Source organism: Panthera onca, chromosome B4 (assembly GCF_046562875.1).
Source record: "Panthera onca isolate mPanOnc1 chromosome B4, mPanOnc1 haplotype 2, whole genome shotgun sequence".
Classification (NCBI taxonomy): domain Eukaryota; kingdom Metazoa; phylum Chordata; class Mammalia; order Carnivora; family Felidae; genus Panthera; species Panthera onca.
The window spans coordinates 103823122-103843759 of NC_138345.1; the positions used below are offsets into that span (position 1 = coordinate 103823122).

Genomic DNA, 20638 nt, shown 5'->3' on the forward strand with positions numbered 1-20638 from the left:
TCTGGAAAAGGACTTTGGAGACACTGAAAAGATCAGTGTTTGCCAAGGGCTAGCAGGAAGTAAGGATGAATCAGCAGAACACAGGAGATATTTTAGGGCAGTGAAACTATTCTGTAAAATGCAATATAATGGTGCACACATTTCATAAGATCCATAGAATGTACAACACGAAGAGTGAACACTAATGTAAACTGTCGACGAGGGCGAGAATGAAATGACGTGTTGATGTCGGTTCGTCAATTCTTTTTTAATTTTTTTTTTTTCAACGTTTTTTATTTATTTTTGCGACAGAGAGAGACAGAGCATGAACGGGGGAGGGGCAGAGAGAGAGGGAGACACAGAATCTGAAACAGGCTCCAGGCTCCGAGCCATCAGCCCAGAGCCCGACGCGGGGCTCGAACTCACGGACCGCGAGATCGTGACCTGGCTGAAGTCGGACGCTTAACCGACTGCGCCACCCAGGCGCCCCACGTCAATTCTAACAAATACACCACTCTAGTGAGGGATCTTGAGAGTGAGGGAGGCTGCGCATATATGGGGGCGGGAGAGAAATGACAACTCTGTGCTTTCCATTCAATTTTGCTATGAATCTAAAACTACTCCAAAAAATAAAGTCTGTTAAAAAAAATCCACAAAGATCTTGTATCTCCTCCTCAACTCTTGAAATTGCTTCATCGCTTTTCCAACTCTACTAAATTGGAAGTCTTTAGCACAGTCCCTTTCTACCTGTACAGCTTCCTTTCCTCTTGCGCCTCTCTCAGCCTCGCTGCTCTCCTGCCACATTAGTTTCTTTCAGGTTCAAATGCTTTGTGTGAAGTCTCTCCTCAGGGATTTGCCCCACCCTTTCTCCTTGCCTAATCAGTGTCTACTCATCCTTGACACCTGAGCTCATTGTCATTTCCTGAAGGCTTCTCTGAGACCCCTGTCCTTCTGCTTTTGCTCTGTATTTCACATAAAAACCTAAGTTATTTTGGAGGCTTTTGCTATAGCTTTCATATAAAAACCCCGTTATTTCCCCAGAGCCCTTACCACTTTTATATTTAGACATTCACAATAACAAATATTAGTGATTGTTTATTAAGATTGTTCTCATCTATTAGACTGTAAGCACCTATTTTTGCTCAGCATTGAGCCTGGTGCAGTAGTTGGAACATAGAAGGATTTGGTAAATATTTGTTGAAAGAATAAAGAATAAGAAGTGTCAAATGGGCTGTTGGTATATTGCCCACTGTTTTCTCTAGCTATTAGAGATTTGCAGTCACTGAAATACCTATTACTCTCTCAGAAGAGGACATTTTGAACAATCAATTTTAAAAGTACCATCACAGCAGAAGTGTTTTTTTAACCCTAAGCTTCTGTATTTCATGTGGTTACTCTGTGGTTTTTTGTGATTCTAGATTGATAGCTGCTTTGTTCTTTAAGATATTTAGAGCTTAGAGTAAGCAGTATGAAAAAGGCTCCCTGACAGGGGTGATTATCTGAAGTCAGGGCTTCATGCTATCTCCAGCCTTTTCTTTGAAGTTGGAAAATCCTCTCTGGATGGGTGGTCATTCAAGAAAAGAGATGCTCTGTTCATTGCTTAGTAACAGATACAGAAATAAAATCCGTTTAGTCATGGGGCTGCCTTGGATTTCTCTGGAAAGTGCGTTTATGGTAGCCAGCACTAACGCTAAATCACCATGAGGCCCTTTTATTTCGGATGCACACTGCAGTGTGTTCTCACTGCATACCTGCCCTGACTTCATTAATAAACAAGTGAGGTGAAGAAACAATTCTCCTACTTTCCAGGTAAGCTTAGCAATTTGTCTTAATCACTGTTAGCCTTTTGTGAGTGACTGCCGTGGGGGTCCTAATCATTCATTCACCCTGGCTATAATGATACGAACTGTGAATTAGTAGTAACTTTCACGCAGGCAGCTATAAGGTTTGAGTTCTCTGACGTGTACTTTTTTTTTCCAATTGAAATACGTATGTCCGTATCTCTCTTTATATATTCTTTTTTTTTAATTTTTTTAATTCTCTTTATATATTCTTATACATATACTTATACAGAGAATATATATAAATATATAGAGAGAGAATATATATTCTCTTTATATATTCTTATACATATACTTATACATATTCTTATACATATACTTATGTGTGTGTATATATATATATATATATATACACACATAGGTTTTCTAAATGAATGCTTTCCTTATTACAGTCGGTCCTCTCCCATGGCATGGTAGCTGACTGTGCTGTTGTTGGTAAGGAAGATCCTTTGAAAGGTCATGTCCCCTTAGCACTCTGCGTGTTGAGAAAAGGTGAGAGATCTTTGTTCTCCCAGAGTGTTTGGGCCCTGAATGATTAACCCTAGTTAATTCAGTGCTTATCTACCTGAACTTTCTCCCTAGATATTAATACAACAGAGGAACAAGTTTTGGAAGAAATTGTGAACCATGTTAGACAGAGCATTGGCCCTGTGGCTGCTTTTCGAAATGCAGTGTTTGTGAAACAGTTACCCAAAACAAGATCTGGAAAAATTCCCCGGTCAGCTCTGTCTGCCCTGGTCAACGGCAAGCCGTATAAGGTAAATTATCCAAAATGTTCAACGCCAGGTTCTGAAATGTTTTTTACGTTTTTTTTTTTTTTTTTTTTTTTTTTTAATGTTAAGGGGGAAAATGCATAACCACTCTCTAGGAATGAGGGTTGTGGAAACACATATTAATTAAAACCATATGCTTTGAGATTATAGGAACCAGTGTGTGAAAATACTTTTACTATCAGTATGTCAGTTAAATGCAAACAACTAGTGGAAATGCAGTCTTAATGAATTAAAGACACATCTTCCTTCATTGTAGTCATTAATGGCTATTACTGAATGAGAAAGCAAACAATTGAGACTGGTTATGCATGCTGGTTATATACATGCTGTATATGTGCAGATATATATGATATATATATGTGTATGTATCATATATATAATATATATGCTGGTTATATAGTTCTCATTCATATATACTCTATAGCTCTAATTGATATATATTCTAATTATTTCTATTTTGAGTGAAAATTATTTTGGAAAATGTTAGGCTAATTCAAGTGTATGTACTTAATCACCAATATCTACTAGAAGGTGATGCAACAGTAAATAGTTGTATGAGAAAATGTAAAAAAAAAAAAAAAAAAAATTCAAAAGAGGCACAAAGAAAGGCTCATTAGAGGGATTCTAGAGAAAGTACCACTTAGTGATGAAGGAGCATAAGGCAAGTTGACTTGCCCCAACTCCCCCACCCCCCATGTGGGCTATGTGACACATTCCTCAGGCACTCCTGGCTGCCCAAGAACAAAGGAAAGGACATAAAACAAATGGCTAAACTGATAGAGTCTCCATCAGTTTACAAATATCTTAGTAATATTACAAGAAAAAGACCATTTTATCAATAACCTAATTTCTGTGAAGTCCCTATCTTAATGATAATGCTTTGCTAGAGGGAAAAACAACCTTAGCTTGACAATAGGTAGGCTTCCAATAATCTGTAAATCCTCTTTAGCATGTGGAAATCCCTTTAAGAAACTTCCTCTTGACTTTGCCTCCCCCAACAGTATATAATAAACAGTCACTCCTCACAACCCCAGTGCAGCTCTTTGTGCCCGTGGGTCCTGTCCCCATGCTTTAATAAAATCACCTTTTTGACACCAAGACTTCTTCGAGAATTCTTTCCTGGCCATTGGCTCCAAACCCTCACCAACACCCCCAAACCCCATCATTTAGGACCAATAGTTTTGCTAAATGAACAGTTTATTATTCTGGAAGACTACAAATTATATTTTAAAATATTAAAATCAGAGTTCCCTTGTTTTCAACATTTTTATATGCATATTATAAGATAATGGGGAATACAACATTGCATGTAATTGTTTAATTATAGAGAGATGGAAGGGGTTCAGGGACGAACATTCATCTCTTGTTTTTTCTTTCCAGATAACACCTACAATTGAAGACCCCAGCATTTTTGGGCACATAGAAGAAGTGCTGAAGCAGGCATCATGACTTTCTTTTTTCCTATTTTGCGTCAATTTGAGTCAATTTTCTAACTGGAGTCAAATTTTTTGAATTCTTTCCCATAAATAAATATTTAAGTAGAAATTACTTGCAACCCGAAATGTGAATTATAAAGCTTGGTCTAAAAAAAAAAAAAAATAGTACTTGAAGACTAGAAGAAGACCTGTGCCTTCTGTTTAATTAGACCCAATTAGCATCTTTTTCGGTTGCCTGGAACATGGTTCATTGTAGATTGTCTATCACTTTAATTTAGGAAAAATATAGCTAATGTATGATTTTAAAAAGCTTACTCCCTCAAATATTTTAATTGAAAGTGGCATATTAACATAGAGTACTTCCTGAAATGAGGAATCTGTAGCTTTGACCCAAAACCTAAAACTCAAGTTGAAGTCAGAAAATAATGATAATTTTTCTTATAGAAATTCTGAATATTTTCTAACATTCTTGAGATGTCCCCATGCATGGTTATTAAAAAAAAAATAGATAAAATGGGAGGTTTTAGGGAATCACCTAGACCGATGACTTTGAAATACGAGCATCCATCTAGACCTACATTTCCTGAGGGAAGCTTAGATACCAGGATACAGCTCTGCCCTCGGGTCATTTTGACCTTGTCAAGGGAAATCACATGCCTGACAGATCCTAGAGGTCATTTAATCCAGTCTGTTTGTCAGGGAGGTGAGAGGGCTTTGGAGTTCCTCCTGTCTCAGGTTCTTAGTTGACCGTACACTTAATGATTCCAGCTTCCTATAAAAACAAGGAAATGACACAAAAATGCAGTAAACTGACAAGGAAAACTCTTAAGGAAGAAATGTAAAAGTTTTTATATTATGCTGAAGACCTGGAGTTTTTAGTAATCCCAAATCTAGATTTTTATGTGAAATCTCTAATTTTTTAATAATAACTCACTAAAAACACATTGTGACATTCAAACACATGTTTCCATTTAAACTTATCTAAAACTATTGAGAATTTAAGAAAAATTCCTGAAAATGAATCTTTGTTAATAAGTTTATGGTAATGTACCAATTAGCCAGAGTAGATAATTAAATATATGATTTACTTAGGATTCTACATGCTATCAGTTATCGAAGAATACATTTAAACTAAAAAATATATATATACCATGCCCATTGAGTCTTTGATGGTGCTTAAAGTATTTCCCAATCTTTCAGTCCATCAGGAAAATTATTTTTTAAGGGCAGCTGTCCTAACATGATAGTCTGGATATATGAAATATATGTGAGAGATAACAGAGAGCTTATTTACTTGTTTATTTCATAAAAAATGCTTACAACTTATATATAAAGACATTATGAAAATGATAGGTTTTTCTTTTTTTTTTTTTTGGACCATAAGCTATAAATCAATGGCTTCTCAAAGTCCTCTTTGCTTAAATTGGCTTCTTGATTGTTACACCTGAAAATTTTTTCAGCTAATTGTTCTCTTAGTTTCGGTAGCCTGCATTAAACCAACTAGATAGACATTCAACTTATAATTGGAAGCTGTGAAGTTCCTTAAAGTGTCCCTTCTGTTGGGTACATTTTACTCATTATCACAACTGTAATCTTAAGTAATATATTCTTGTTAAGAATATAAGAATTATTTTTTCGTGTAACATCCTGTCAATTTGAAATGGCAAATTCTTTAGCTGAATGTGTACCGTTGTTCATTTGTGAGGGATAAACAAAGGCAGATCCGAGAACTGTGTGAAGGGTGTATCTGTGGACCTCTTGCACATTTTTCCTAGCAATCAATTCTGAAGGGACACATTAGCAAGCAGGCTCAAGTTATTTTCCAATAACTCGGTGCATGAGACTGGGGAGGAAGTACTGTTCCTGCATCTGGTTGAGGAAATTTATCTCCTCCGAAGAGTCAGAGGAAGTACTGTTACTTTCATGTGACTAAAAGTGGGGCAAGAAAGATACACTTGAGTTGTTGGACTGCCTAAAATTTGGTAGGAAAAAAAAAGGAATTTTCTCTTACCATAAAGCACTTTCAGTAGATAGTACCTAGAATATTCTGGATTAAATGTATCTTTAAAAATAACGATATAATGTTACCAAAAATACAATCATTGTATTTTCTGAAATAAAGTCCTCATGACCTTTTCTTGGTATTTTCATAGAATATTTTACTGTAAGACATTGGAAAAATTTAAATAAGATTTTCTTTCAAATCTATGGAAAAGTGTTTTCCAGTTATTTTGCTCCAGACAATACATTAAATATATAAAAGATCTGCTTTATATCTAAGGAGCCCTTTTGTTTATATAAAATTGTATTTGAGAAGGCTCTCATCATTACAAATGTGAAAATTCATAAGTTTGATAACTGGTCAGAAGGAAAAATATTGAGATTCTGAGCTTACTCCAGTAAATGGATTTTAGATTCTGGCAGAAATTATACTATAAGTTGAAGAGTATTTTATGTTTTGTTTTTTTTTTTTTGAGGGAATAGCTAGATCTTTTTCTCTCTATACATTAGAATCTATTATAAACGAGTAACATTTCTTACTGGATATTCTCTGAGTCATGTATTGAGAGTAGATACAGATCTAGTGTGTTGTTATAATATCATAGTTTCTGTATTATATTTCATTTCCCTAAGTCAAGATCCCAGTGATCAGATGAGCTGAGAAAGCTCCTTTGCATTGTTTCTGCTCAGGCAACATTTCCAGAAAATTTTAAAAATCACCTTCATACGCAAGTTCAGTGCTCCCTCTTGTGGCAGACTCACTTTTGAAGGTAAAAAATAGAGTCACTAGAAGACCAATTTTCATTATAGTTTAAATTAAATATTATGTGACTAGAAAACAAAGATTAAACAGAGAACTGGAAGTATTTTTTTTTTATTGACAATGGAGAGGGTTTCTGTTACCATTACCTTTTGACTGAATCTGTTAAACAAAAATAGACATCAAAACAAATGTAATGTACGTGCAAACAGCAAATTAAATACAAAAAGGAAATTACTAATGACAGGTCTTGCGCTTCATAAGATCAAGCAGCAGAAAATCAGCAGTTAGATAAATGGTATTATTAAATAGGTTTTACTTTGAAATCTCCCGTATAAACAAAGAATAAACAACAGTAACACCACCAAATAAAGCCACAGGGAAGAGATTACTCTTCTATACTTTTATACACTATATATGTTAATCATTCTGTCTTTCATTTATTTCCTCTGATAAGACTGACTTCAGGGAAGTCGCAACAAGGCCATCTTGGCTAGAAGCTTATAACATTAGACATGAGTCTGGCTAATGCCCTGTTACATTGACAAAAGGGAAAGGTTTCTGGGTTTTTTGTTTTTTTTCAATGGAAATGAGCCTCAGACTCTGCAGTGGTTGACATTCACTGAACAGTGCCGGCTGGCGGTTCGAGATATCTGATGAACATGTGGTTCTTAGTAAAGAAGGTTTTTTTTTGTTTTTTCTCTTTTTTCTTGGTCCACAGATAACAAGAGAAGATGCTGTTTATTCCTTATAAATTATTTTTTTAAATATTTGCTCTTGACTCTTGTAAACAGTTTAGCTTTGTTTTGTGTTGAAAAGGAGATCGAGCCATCACAGTGCTATTTCTAAAGATATAGGACATCCCTGATTGCCTTTAAAGGACTATTTTTGGCTCCAGTTCCAGGTTAAATCATTCCTTTTTACATGATCAGAGGCAGGTTTTCAGCTTTAAGTATTGACAGACTTGAAGGAGAAACATATCGATTTGACTGTTACAATTCAGAAACTGTAAAAATGGTGGAATGGTAAAATACAAACGGTACTTGGAATTGTCAAATGTTTGCACTCGAGACTCCATGAACCATATATTTTATTTTTTTAAAAATCATATTTATATCCATTTACATAAGACTTACACATTTAAAAAGAAATACATACACAGTAATACATAAATGCCTAGTATTTTACAATAAAACATGAAAAAACGAGTGGCTCCATTTCATAAAAGCATCTGTTGTACAGAATTTATGACGTGGATGATGCTTATTATTCAAATGACTTAAGCATTTTCTTACAACTGTAGTAAACTAATCAAACTTAATATCTGAGTCCCCCAAAATCACATTTTCAGCATAATAAACCACTGGTGGTTGTTTCCTTAGAATTCAGTCTTCACAAAGGTTTTTACTGTTTGTCTTCATAGATGGTAGTGCACTTTAGGTAGAGTAGGCTGAAAAGACGACATCTGAAATATTTAATGAACAGTGTTAGTCTGCTGTCAGCTCCCGGACTGGAAAGTCCCCCTGTGCCACCAGTGAGACTCCTCCATGGAGCCTGCCTACTTCCATCCTAGGAGTCTACAAACGGAACGCCATCTAGGATCTGGCCGATAGCTGGACATAATTAACATTTGCTCCTTCTCCAACTTTGTGCAAGCCAATTTAATAAATCACAAGATTTGCTCAAGTTTGTGGAAAGCATGGCAGTAAATATAAACAAAGGTATTCATAGAAAATGTGAGCAGTCCTTTTGAAAAATCTGCAGTTTGCTCATCAGTAAATTCGGTTGAGTTGACTTCTTTCATGGAATGGATTCTTATTCTAGTTCATATCTTTTAGAGCTCTTAAAAAGAAGACACCTTTATTTTTTTCTTTTCTTTCTTTTTTTTTTTTTTTTTTTGAAATTGGGCAGGGGGAAGGGCAAGCTGAGAGGGAGAGAGAGAATCCCAAGCAGTCTCTGTGCTGTCAGCTCCAAGCCCAAAGTGGGGCTCTAACTGACAAACAATGAGATCATGACCTGAGCCAAAAACAAGAATTGGACGCTCAACCGACTGAACCACACAGGCGCCCCTGAAAAGACATCTTTGTTTACTTGTGACAAAAACACCATATTTCAAAGGATCTGGATCAGCGTCTAGATCAGTGATGTGGCATCACTGATTCTTCCTGTCGTAATATACTTAGAAAAAGCTCACAATTTCTATTTCTGACACAAATGAAATGATAAATAATATGTTCTGAATTATTTTAATAATAAAAGTGTTAATGTTTCGTCAAAACAGAAACTGGCTGTCCTTGATTGGGTTATTGTAAACAAATACCTTTATCTTATTTAATGGTAAAAATTAGGAAATATGAACTAGAATGCCATGCACAAAATACAAACTGCAAATAGCTAAAGAGTAATTCTACCCATCAGTCAAAAACTAAGAAGCGAGCCCTATTCAACATATTAGTCATTTGTAAATTAGTGAAGTATTCAGTTCCTGGGGAAATTATCATGTTATGTGTAGAAGCTATTACAAACAGTATTTTGGAAAGCCTCTTATTTAGCCAAATCATTATATACTTTAGATCATGCCTAATTAGATGCCAAATTGTATACCATAATTAAATTTTTAATGTTAGGGTTTTACATTCTGAAATTAAATCTCTTAAAGCTTTTTATTTTATCAGCAGCTTCAAACAGTGACCCAAATAAGGCAGCACACCAGCTCCCATAGTAGGCCCCAAAGACCAACAAGAAATTGCATGGAGCTTTCATTCAAGGCGATGAATAAACAACACAAGATGAGCTGTTCCTCTGCCTGTAACTGCTTCTTCTCCCTGTCCCTGTGCGCGCACTGGGTTCTAAATATTGCTCTAAAAAGTCTTTTTCCAAAATATTAATTTATTATAAATGGCAAATATTTTGGTAAAACTCAGTTTTAGGTTAAACAAGTTTCATGAGCATTTGACATGTACAGCCTAGGAAACCACAGGCTTACTACCACCGTTTTTCAAAAAAACTCCATTTTTGTATGGACTTGGAAGTAGATCCCATCAGCCAGTATTTCTCTAAATACAAATGCCTAATACCTTATAATTATATATCAAGGTTTTAGTCCTATTTGCCATTCTTAGAATTTCACTTTGTTCCTATGCTGTGAGCCCCAGATCCTTAAAGCTCATATTTGTTTTCAGCAAATATAAATCAGTGATGAAAAACAATACACTGAAATTCAAAATTATCAGTCATACGTTGGCTTCTAATAATAAACTACCTCTACATCATTTACCTGCTTCTGCTGCTAGTTGATTCTGTGTACCTACTAGAATCACTTTCTGCTTGCTTTAACTTTCCCTATATAAAATATTCACTTAAAAGTGTGTTACTCTGTGAGTGCCGAATTCTCTTCAATAAAACGCTATGTGCGTCCGTATAAAATGCTACTGAAAAGTAGATGGCGGTGGCTGGGGCTGCGACCTGCTGATGTGTAATAAGATAGTGACAGGCCTCCAACAGATGGACCTTAAATCAGAGCAGACAGATGGTGATCAGAAAGATGAGATTAAGAGCTACGATATTAAGACTCCTCTTCCACCCTCTAGCAGTCCAAAAGGGTCATCTCCCCTCTGTACTGCCAGGCCATACCAGAGAGTATCGTGTGGATTTACTACTCTATGTCGGTTCCATTTTTGGGTGGTTTGTTTTTTTGTCAGCCGAGGAAAGCTACTCACAGCAAGTCAGTGCTGCCTCCTTTGAGTGGCTTGTCAACATGAGTATGTGCGAACAGTGGAGTTGTCTAACCTCTGCAGTCTTGATGAGGCAACTGCAAACGGAGAAAAGGGCTTTAGAGGAACTTGGATGATTGAGTACAAAAATCTCAGATGAGAAAGATTATCCCCTGCGTAAAGGGATCCTGAACATACTAGTAGACCTTCTTTCTCTCAGACATCAGCCACTCCTATCCCTTCCCGCTAGACCAAGTTACTAATGAAAACTTATTCCGTTGTGATTCGACTGTACTTTCGAGTTGCTGTGTATTCCTCCTTAGATGAAGCCTGTAACAAAAGCAGCTCCCCATGGTGTTTCTGTTTTTGAAGCAAAGATTGCTCCCAGAGAATTCAGGATAGAGGATTTTTTCCCCCTCCAAGTGCTGAAGAGCTTCTTCACTAATTTTAGTTGCAATAAATTCCTCCTGAATTTTTTAATATGTTCCATGATATTAACAAGTTAGAAGACATGTAGAACAAAGATCACGGGTTATACTGGAACTAATTTTGAGGGCCATGATAGCTACAACCCTGAAAAGAAATAATGGTTCTAGGCAATTGTCTTAATAAAGAGAGTGGGGCTATTTTTTTTTCTTTTAATGTCTACCAAATAGAAATAATTTTGTGACTGCTATTTCAAAGTGGTCTCTCCTTCAGAATGGCTGTCTTCCTTTGTGAGGTATATAACACAAGTCTAATGTCCACAGAAGGAAATAATACTAATTGGGAAATTACTATTGGCTTTGTGTTTGTTTAATTCTCTTCTCATAGTTGTGCTTGTTTATTTAAGGCCTTCTGCCTTGGTCAGAGGTGAAAATATCTGATGAATCTGGGTTTCTAAGATGAAATACAAAACTTGCAATATTCAAACATGTAGGGAGACTGTGGAGTTAATTTCCATTTACTAAGGACCTTTTAGTCCGAATTCATCTTCTAACTAAACAAATTCTTTGCTTTGAGAATAGAAGAGTAAAGAAACACAAATCATGCAGATGAGTATTGTTCTTCCTAGATGTGGACATTAGCCAAAACTGTCCTTTCCAGGATTTTATAAATTATGTTTAATAATGTGAATGAGGTGCCATGGGTTCATGCATCAGCCGTTTGCAAGAGTCTGTTTTTGATGAAAGCAAAGTAAACTTCAAGCAGAGCAAACCAACTTAAGAATTTCCAGAAAGCTATGCAAAGTCAGAGAACGATACTAGCATTTGCTAAACAGGTAACATGTTTTTTTGTTTTTTTTTTTTTTACTTTATAAGCAGAAATGCAAAACTACTGTACCATCCGTTGTCATTTTCCTCGACTGCCCAGATGTTGTGGTTAACCTAAATCCAGCTGGTAACGTTTCTGAGGACCCAGGCATCATGCTGATTCCGTGTACTTCACGGGGAGGAAACTGTCTTCTCCATGTTGACCCACGCCTGAAATTCTTATCATCACTCTGCCAGTACAGAATTATAATTGGATGTAATAACAAGTAAACTAGTCCAGGTCCTTAAAACTGTGCACTTAGAAACATGCAACACTGATATCTACAGTCTGTCTGTAAAGCACACCTATGGAATATTATGTTTTATTTGGAGAGTTCTACTGATTCCAAAACAATAACACAGGAGATTTGCAGCAGAAATGCTTTCATAAAAATTTTCCTCTGACTCCAAAACTAAGGTTTGCTATCTGTAAAAGTAAATCGTTTTGAAAACCTAAAGTAAAACCCCAATATTATCTCTTCTTTGTCACACTTTATGCCAACTGATTTTATAGTATGAGATTATATATTTCACTAAGTGTTCACTAAGTGTTCACTAAGTGTTAACACAAACCGTGTTTGACTCACAAACTTAAATAACTATTTCATGAGTTTTGCTTTTAAGTAAACAAGAGACATATGGGAGAGCTATATTTGATACAGCCTGGATCATATCAGATAAATAACCTATAGTTTGTGTAAGAAACCAAATTTGTCATTTGTTAGATTTCAGCTGATAATGAATTAACTTGTGGTTTATTGAAAAACCTGTGGAGCTTGGAAACCATCCTTTTAGCTCTTTAGACACCACTAAAAGCATAATATAATTCTGGTTGCTGTTTTACAAATGTATTTCTGGCTGCTGATTCTGTTCTATCATAATGATATAATCTCTTCCCTCTCTGCGCATACACAAAGCATCTGCTTAGATACAATGAACTTTCTCTATATTCACAAGGAGTGATATGTAATCTACTGTTTAGCAAGTATTATTCTTTATTAAACACAAATTACTCTTTATGTCAAATTCTAAGGAAAATATTAATCATTCTACGTAGATCTTATCTTCTTATGTCACTATGTTTCTCATGTAGGGAATGGTTATCTATTCCCTGAAGTTAATCTCAGTGTGTGTGGTTACCTTTATTAGCTCAGGTGACTTCATTTTGGCATATAGAATAATAGGTCAATACTTAGCTCAAATTATCATTGTTCTAAATAAGTAAAACTATAAGGTATTCTTCATCATGGACTGCTAATTTAGTTGACATTCAGAGTCAATTTGGAAAAAATGAAATCACCTAAGAAATTATATATATCCATTGTTCTACTAGAATCCATAGCATCCAAATCTAAATTTTGTTTAGATTAGGGAGCCATTTTACAATTTAAGAGATGTCTGCTACTCCTTTTCTCCACTGCCAGGTTCTACATTGTCCTAAGCCTCCAAATGTTTATAAATAGAGAAAAGAAGCAGAAGTTCACAGTTGTGGCCTCTGATTTCTTGGAAATCAGAATTTTGGAAGAGTTGTTGCATAAACATAAACACTCTTCAGTTCTACAAAACACTATATTACAGTGTAGGGATATACAACTCCTGCAATGTAAGGGTTAGGGACTCAAAAATAAGCAAGTGGAGGATTTAAATCATGATCTCTTTTGCTCTTTTACACTGTCTTCCCTCAGAAAGTTAATGGGACCTATCAGCAACATCAGAGGAAAAAGTTTCCATGAGGTAAGGATAAAGGATACCCGCTAACTTGAAGTGAAAGTCTGTAGAAGCACAGGAGCACTTCTCAAATTCTTTCAGTGGGGGCTGAATGTAATCAGCCCCAGAAACAAGCACAGGTTCTGGGTAAGTTGTTTAGCTACTTTTGCTCACACTCAAAAAACAAAAACAAACAAACAAAAAAACAAACAAAAAACTAGGACAAAAGAGACTACAGTGTTGGAATGATAAAATCATGTGCTGTGTTCTTTATTTAATAAATAAGAACAAGATGCAGCATATTTTAAAGGCAGATAGTCACATACCATTTAGACCTTTTGGCTTTTTATTACTTTCAGAAAGCAACACTAACTCATATATGCTTGAGTCTCTACCTGGCTCCTTTGAGTCAATCCACATTTTAAAATGTAGCAATAGGATGGTTCTCTAATTATTTTATTTTATTAAAAAATTTTTTTAATGTTTTTATTTATTCTTGAGAGAGAGAGAGAGAGAAAGAGAGCATGAGCAAGGGAGGGGCACAGAGAGAGAGCAGGACACAGAATCCAAAGCAGGCTCCAGGCTGTGAGCTGTCAGCACAGAGCCCAATGCGGGGCTTGAACTCACGAGTGGTGAGATCATGACCTGAGCTGAAGTCGGACGCTCAACCGACTGAGCCACCCAGGCACCCCAATAATTTTTATTAACATTCCTTTTGCAACTTAATTTTTTTTTTAATGTTTATTTATTTTTGAGAGAGACAGACAGAGACAGAGACAGAGAGCAGGAAGGGGAGGGGCAGACAGAGAGGGAGATACAGAACTCCAAGCAGGCTCCAGGCTCTGAGCTGTCAGCACAGAGCCCGACGTGGGGTTTGACCCCATGAACCATGAGATCATGACCTGAGCCGAAATCAGATGCTCAACCGACTGAGCCGCCCGGGTGCCCCTCCTTTTGCAACTTTTAAACAAGGAGAATAATTGCATTCAAAAGCATGTAGGGCTTATGTAGATTATCTTTTTGATTCAACAATTAAGAATAAGGATTAAAAAGATTATCAAACAACTTATAAAATTAAAATCAGTTAAGTATTAACTGTTTTAAAAATATCAATCATTATTCTGCTTGGACAGGAGTATGGATTTATAGGAAGTTAGCTGAGGTCAAGACTAGAGCTAATCTGTCTATAACCTCCTCTACAAAGGAAAGCTTGGATTTTATAAATCCAAGATCATCTTCCTTGCTCATTTGAATGTGAAATAATTGCCTCATTTTAGGATTTGCTGGGTTCATTCACAAAATTATTTTAATCAGCTTTTCTTTCTAGTCAAGAAACGCCTGCATTTTGCAACACAGAATTATGCCTCTCTGCATTTTCCATTTCATACTCGGGTTTTCTTTCTACTTCTTCCAGAAAAACCCTGTAAAAAACTCAGAAGGGCTAATAAAATCCACAGCATCTATCAATGCACAGAGTTCGCTAATGTTCCTTGTATTCCTTTGTCTCAGGAGTCTACTCATATGTTTATTATTTTCCAAATAATTTAAACATGCATATATTATGTTTGGGATTCTTATAGTTCATGTAACTTTTAAATCCTATGACTGTTAAAATGTTACTCATATGTTTTTAAGGAAAACTCAATGTCACTTTCTAAAATAATGAAAAGCTTCCCATTTACCGAAAGCAAGTTTTCTTTTCATTGTAATATCCTAAAATTTATTGTAGGATACACTGATATTTAGGAAGTCAGCACACAATTATTTAAAAGCTGAGTTTATCAGGATTAATGTTATCACTGCTTTTTTAAAAAATGTCACTCATCATAATTTTGCCATCACAACTCATGAGAATCTGTTTTTAAATTACTTCTAGGTGTTTCTAACTGCTGATATGATAATATTTATGAATTCATAAAGGTTTTTCCAAAACCAAATGACTAATAAAATTTAATAATTAGGCACAATACTGGGGAAAATTCTAGATTCTATCCAGAGAACAAGCTTCTGATTGATTTTTGAGCACTATCCCTTGAAAGCTGTTTTATTTGTACTCTTAGATCCCTTGTGAATGACAGATAAGGACTTACTTCATCCAGCCGCCGTTCAGTTCCCAGAGCCAGGAGGTTATTGTATTCCCTTTCAAGAATCTGCCTTGCCTGTTGACATCAAACTACAGTTACCATCACTGAGGTCACAGTTTACTTTAAATATCAGAGAGATTGTATTCATCTGAGAAAACATTACAATCCTGTTTTATTTAAAGCATCTTAAGATTTTAGTCCTCCGTGTCTAAAAGCCATTGCAAGTTTTAGTTATAAATACAAGCTAGGGCCATTTTCTTTATAGTCAGTCTGTGGACAGTGGAGAGACAGCTTCACATACATGTCTGAGGTCAAGGGGCACTTCGTTACTTTAATCCAACTGAATATTTTATATAAACTTTGCAATAAATGAAAAAAAATGAAAAATGAAGTTAGACTGCCAAATTTTTGTCAAGTCTATAGAGATAGTTCTCAAACCTGGCAAATGCTCATCATTTGGGGAAACTTTAGATAAACTGGATTCCTATACCCAATCTCTGGATATCTGATTTCTTAGGCCTGTGCTGTAGCTTGTAGGTTTTATTTTAAATTTTTAAGAAACTCGGCCAATTTGAATAATTATCCAGGTTGGGGAACCAGTGGCATACTCATTGTTAAATGTCTGTCTAATTCAGACATGTAAATAGAAATGAACGCCTCTCAGAGAGACAGAGACTGAAAGCCATCTGCCAGGGATATTGTTTTGGGAAATCTGGCATTCAGGTGGAAGGCTGGACTACATAACCTCTAAATCCCTTTTCCTGATTAATTTTATGATTTTGTTTTGGCTAGAAATCCAGTGGCTTCAAATTAAAGCCCCAGTGCCATATTTCAAAGGTTGAGCTGAGCTAACTCTCATTAGGGCTCATGAATACACAGCCAACTTTTTTTTTTCCTCCCTACAAGTGTACTTTATCGCTCTATAAACTAGGGCACAGTGCAACTACAGCGGAAAGGGGCTTGCCTGGGTGTTCTGTGTTGGAATCTGTAGTAACAAAGCTAGGCTGCTGTAGTCAAAGTTCTCATCCAAGGCTATCAGTGAGCCGTGCACACCACTCTCAAGAATATTATTTGCATATTCTCGAAGTCCAATTGCTTGTATCCAGCGAATCACTCGATCGTTGCTCCACACCAACACATCTAGGAAAAGAGGTGCATCGTTTTAGGCGGCAGTATTTCGCACAATAAACAAAACTACCGGCTGAAATAAGCCACAAGTGTCTGGCCAAGTCAGCATTTATGCTGATTTCTTTATCCACTCCCCAATGCACCTGGCCCCCTTGTGTCGCATTTCATTCTCAGAGCTAACCTGTCCTACTTTTAGCCTAGAAAAAAAGTTGTCTTTTGAAGCGTGTTTGTTATCACTGAAAAGCACTTCCAGCACATGGAATACAGTGTCTCACGGTGTTTCCTGTTTGGTTGTGGAGCTCCAGGGATCTGTCCCAAGCTTAATGTTTTTTTATTACCAGACAGGAGCATTTCTTATTCCTGCCTTGATATATAGCTCTTTAGTAAAGACAGAAAAATGAGAAGCTAATATGGTTTTTCATCATTGTTTTTTAACCACTAATTAAATACTGAATATAGACTAGAAGAGCCTTTTTTTTTTTTTTTAACCTGAAGCAATAAATTAAAGAACAGAAGAGTAAGATAGAACAGGGATTCCATAGTCCGAGATTTACCCCACTATTTTGTCAGTTCATTATGTTTCAATCACATGCTGATGCAAAAATCAAGCACTTGGTCAAGTCACAAGTTGTTTTTCCTTTTAGGTTGAAAGTAGCATTTTATTGAGATATAAAACACTTGCAATTTTATTTTCTAAAAATAAAATCCTTAGAGAAAAATGTCATTATGTGCCTTTTTCAGACTTTTGGTCTGGAGTGTCATAGTATATTCTATCATTTATATTTTTTCCATTGTTCTCATTATGAGTTGACAGAATTCTACATAAAAATCAGCAAAATAGACAGAAGACCACAATGTTCCACAGAAAGGAAAGAATGTTAACGAACTAAGAAGGAAATGTGAAAAAAAATGATAACTTTTTTTTTCTAATCCTGTAAAAAGGGAAATAAAACCCAGAATTTAATTTTATGCTAAAATTTAAGTTTTCCTGTTAATTTTTTTTTCTTTCTGAGAGAAGTGTATAGCTTTTCCAGAAAAAAAAAAAATAAAGAATACTCTGGGATATATTCTTCAACTTCAACCGTTTATCATGTTCCTCTCCCCCCATTTAAATTATAAAAGTCTGTAAAAATCAAGGTAGTAGTTGTTTTTGTTTTTGTTTTTTTGGCAGTAGCAGAGAGAGTATATATTGTTTACGTTTTTCAAAAACATTACTAATTTGTTCTAATACATTCATTTATAATCAAGTTAGGTTTTCTTGTGCCTAATATTAAAGCAATATAGTGATAACTCAGCCCAATGGAGACCCCTTATGTCATATTCTCAGCCACTGACCTCACACCAACAGTAACCAATATTCTAACTATTCTCACTGCAGATTAGTTTTGCTTTTTAGTTTTGATTTTTTAGCTTTTTATAAATAAAATTGTACAATATGTACTTTTGTGTCTACATCTTTCACTCAATATGAGATTTATCCCTGCTATAGAAATGGAAGTATCTTATTTTCATTGTTATATAGTATTCCATTGTATAATTATACCACAATTCATCATTCTACTGTTGATGGACATTTGGCTAGATTCCATCGTGGGTTATTAAGGATAGTGCTGCTTTAAATATTCATAGATATGCTAAATAAATTCCATTCTCACAATTTAAAGCCCCAGTAGCAATGTATAAAAATCTGCATCTTTACCAATACTCTGTATTTCTCAATTGTTTTATTTGCCTTTTTTAGCCATTATGGTAAATTTCTTATTGTTATGGGTTGAATTGTGTCCTCTCAAAATTCATATGTTTAAGTCCTAATCTCCTGTACCTCAGAATGTGACCTTACTTAGAGATATGGTTCTTATTGAAGTATTAAAAAGAGATTTTTAGGGTGGGCCCCAATCCAATATGATGGTTTCCTTCTAAAAATGGGAAATTTGGAAATAAGATATGCACACAAGGAAAACACCACAAAGAGCAAGGCAGAGATCAGGGTGATGTGTTCCTTGATAAGGAACATCAAGACTGACAGAAAACCACCAGAAAGTAAGGCAGTGGCATGGAACTGATTCTTCCTCACAGCCCTTAGAAGAAATGAATCCTGCTAACACCTTAATCTAGCCTCCAGGACTGTGAGACAATACATTTCTGTTGTTTTCCAGAAAAAGTATAAAGAATACTTTGGGAAATATAGTTGCTTTTTCTATTAAAACTGTAAAATAGCCTTTATTTTTAAAGAGTATTTTTTTAAGTTTTATTTATTTTGAGAGAGAGTGCGTGGGCACGAGAGAGCACATGTGCACATACGTGAGCAGGGGAAGGGCAGCAAGAGAGGGAGAGAGAGAATCCCAAGCAGGCTCCATGCTGTCACCACAGAGCCTGATGTGGGGCTCGATCTTACGAATTGTGAGATCATGAACCGAGCCAAAATCAAGAGTGCAATTGATGCTCTACTGACTGAGCCACCCAGGCACTCCTTAAAGAGTATTCTTAAGTTCACAGCTAAATTGAGCAGGAAGTACAGTGTTCCCATATATCCCCTGCCCCATAGATGCACAGCCTCCCTGACTATAAAATCCCTCACTCAAGTGCTACATTTGTTATGACAGACAACCTGCATTGACACAAAGTCCATAGTTAACATTAAGGTTCACGGTGGGTGTATACTCTACAGGTTTGGGCAAATGTATAATGACATGTATCCATCATTACAGTATCATACAGAATAGTTTTACTAAAAATAGTTGCCCTAAAAATCCCCTGTGCATCATTTATTTATCTCTCCCTCTCCACGAACTGCAGGCAACCACTGATCTTTCTCCTGTGTCCACAGTTTTACCTCATTCAGAATGCCACAGATTGGAATCGTGTGGTATGATTCTTACAGTATAATCACATAGTACTTTTCTTTTAGTTAGTAGTACACGCTAAGTCACTCCATGCCTTTCACAGTTAGACAGCTCATTTCTTTTTAGCCATATTGAATTTTTATATACAGACCCTTCTAAATTCACATATTAATTTGAATTATATGGCATATCATTAGATTACTTGGATTTTCTATATATCTTTTCTAATCCTTATATTTTTTTAGTTAATGAAGAACATGTGAAGAAAGACCCACAATATCCTCTTCCTACAGTCTTATTACTATTTCCTGTTCCAGTCAAAGCAGAATTAATTTCTTAAGGGAGTAGGATGTTTAATGTCTCCCTCAGACTTTTGCTCTTTTTCGCCTTTCTTCATCAATGCAAGACTTCCTTAATGATCTTTAGTATATTTTATATTACACATATTTTATATATTATACTATATTATACATTATACTGTATTATATTATATATCATATTATAATATATATATTATATATATATATTCACTAGGTCTCCCTGGGTCATTCCTAAAGTATATACTTTCCTCTGAGTTTTCTTTAGCTTGTTCTATTGCAGTGTTAAATCTCAGAAAATGGGATATAAATTGGTGAGTATTATACTTTGGTTACATTAATCAACTTCTGTTGATAACAAATGATTAGTTCCAACTGTTGGTTATACTAAACTTGCACTTCAAAAGTTGGGCAGGAACTGACAGCATCAGTTCTCCCACTGCTTTCACTAAGTGCAACACTTTTTTTTAAAAACAAATGTGACAACAATTTCCTCAAAAAACAACAAAACTGTCCAGTTTTCCTTGCATTAAGTGGATCTGCAAATAAGAAGTGTTTGCTCTTTTCTAGAGATGAGTTTATATTTTGATAGTCTAAGACATTTGTAGTTATCATATTTCTGCAAATATATCTTCGTTAAGAATGTCATTGCCACACCTGTAGTTAAGAGTCCTCAGATTTACAAAATATTTTTACAAAATAATATGTAGAAAATAATTCAACTGAGTTATAATTGAAGGTAAATACGGCACCAATCTAAGCTT

At 35.5% G+C, this 20638-nt stretch overlaps 2 protein-coding genes across 9 annotated transcripts in view; one reads left to right on the plus strand and one right to left on the minus strand.

The window, feature by feature from the left end:
• Positions 1 to 4141, plus strand: part of ACSS3 (acyl-CoA synthetase short chain family member 3) — a 155281-nt gene extending 151140 nt beyond the window's left edge. The window contains exons 14-16 of the mRNA XM_078449651.2: positions 2213 to 2312; positions 2403 to 2578; positions 3974 to 4141. Coding sequence (XP_078305777.1) covers positions 2213 to 2312; positions 2403 to 2578; positions 3974 to 4042 — 345 coding nt within the window. The 3' untranslated portion in view covers positions 4043 to 4141. The remainder of the gene's footprint in view (positions 1 to 2212; positions 2313 to 2402; positions 2579 to 3973) is intronic.
• Positions 4142 to 6817: 2676 nt separating this feature from the next.
• The window catches only part of PPFIA2 (PPFI scaffold protein A2), a 474989-nt gene continuing 461168 nt past the window's right edge, over positions 6818 to 20638 (minus strand). For 6 of the 8 annotated variants that reach the window (XM_060656859.3, XM_060656862.3, XM_060656860.3 and 3 more), the window contains 5 exons: positions 16551 to 16726; positions 15593 to 15661; positions 11827 to 11986; positions 10510 to 10601; positions 6819 to 8255 (listed from right to left, as the gene is read on the minus strand). In XM_060656859.3, coding sequence (XP_060512842.1) covers positions 10543 to 10601; positions 11827 to 11986; positions 15593 to 15661; positions 16551 to 16726 — 464 coding nt within the window. In that variant the 3' untranslated portion in view covers positions 6819 to 8255; positions 10510 to 10542. Of the gene's footprint in view, positions 8256 to 10509; positions 10602 to 11826; positions 11987 to 15592; positions 15662 to 16550; positions 16727 to 20638 lie in introns of all 8 variants that reach the window. The other 2 variants (XM_060656864.3, XM_060656861.3) reach the window with 2 other exon arrangements.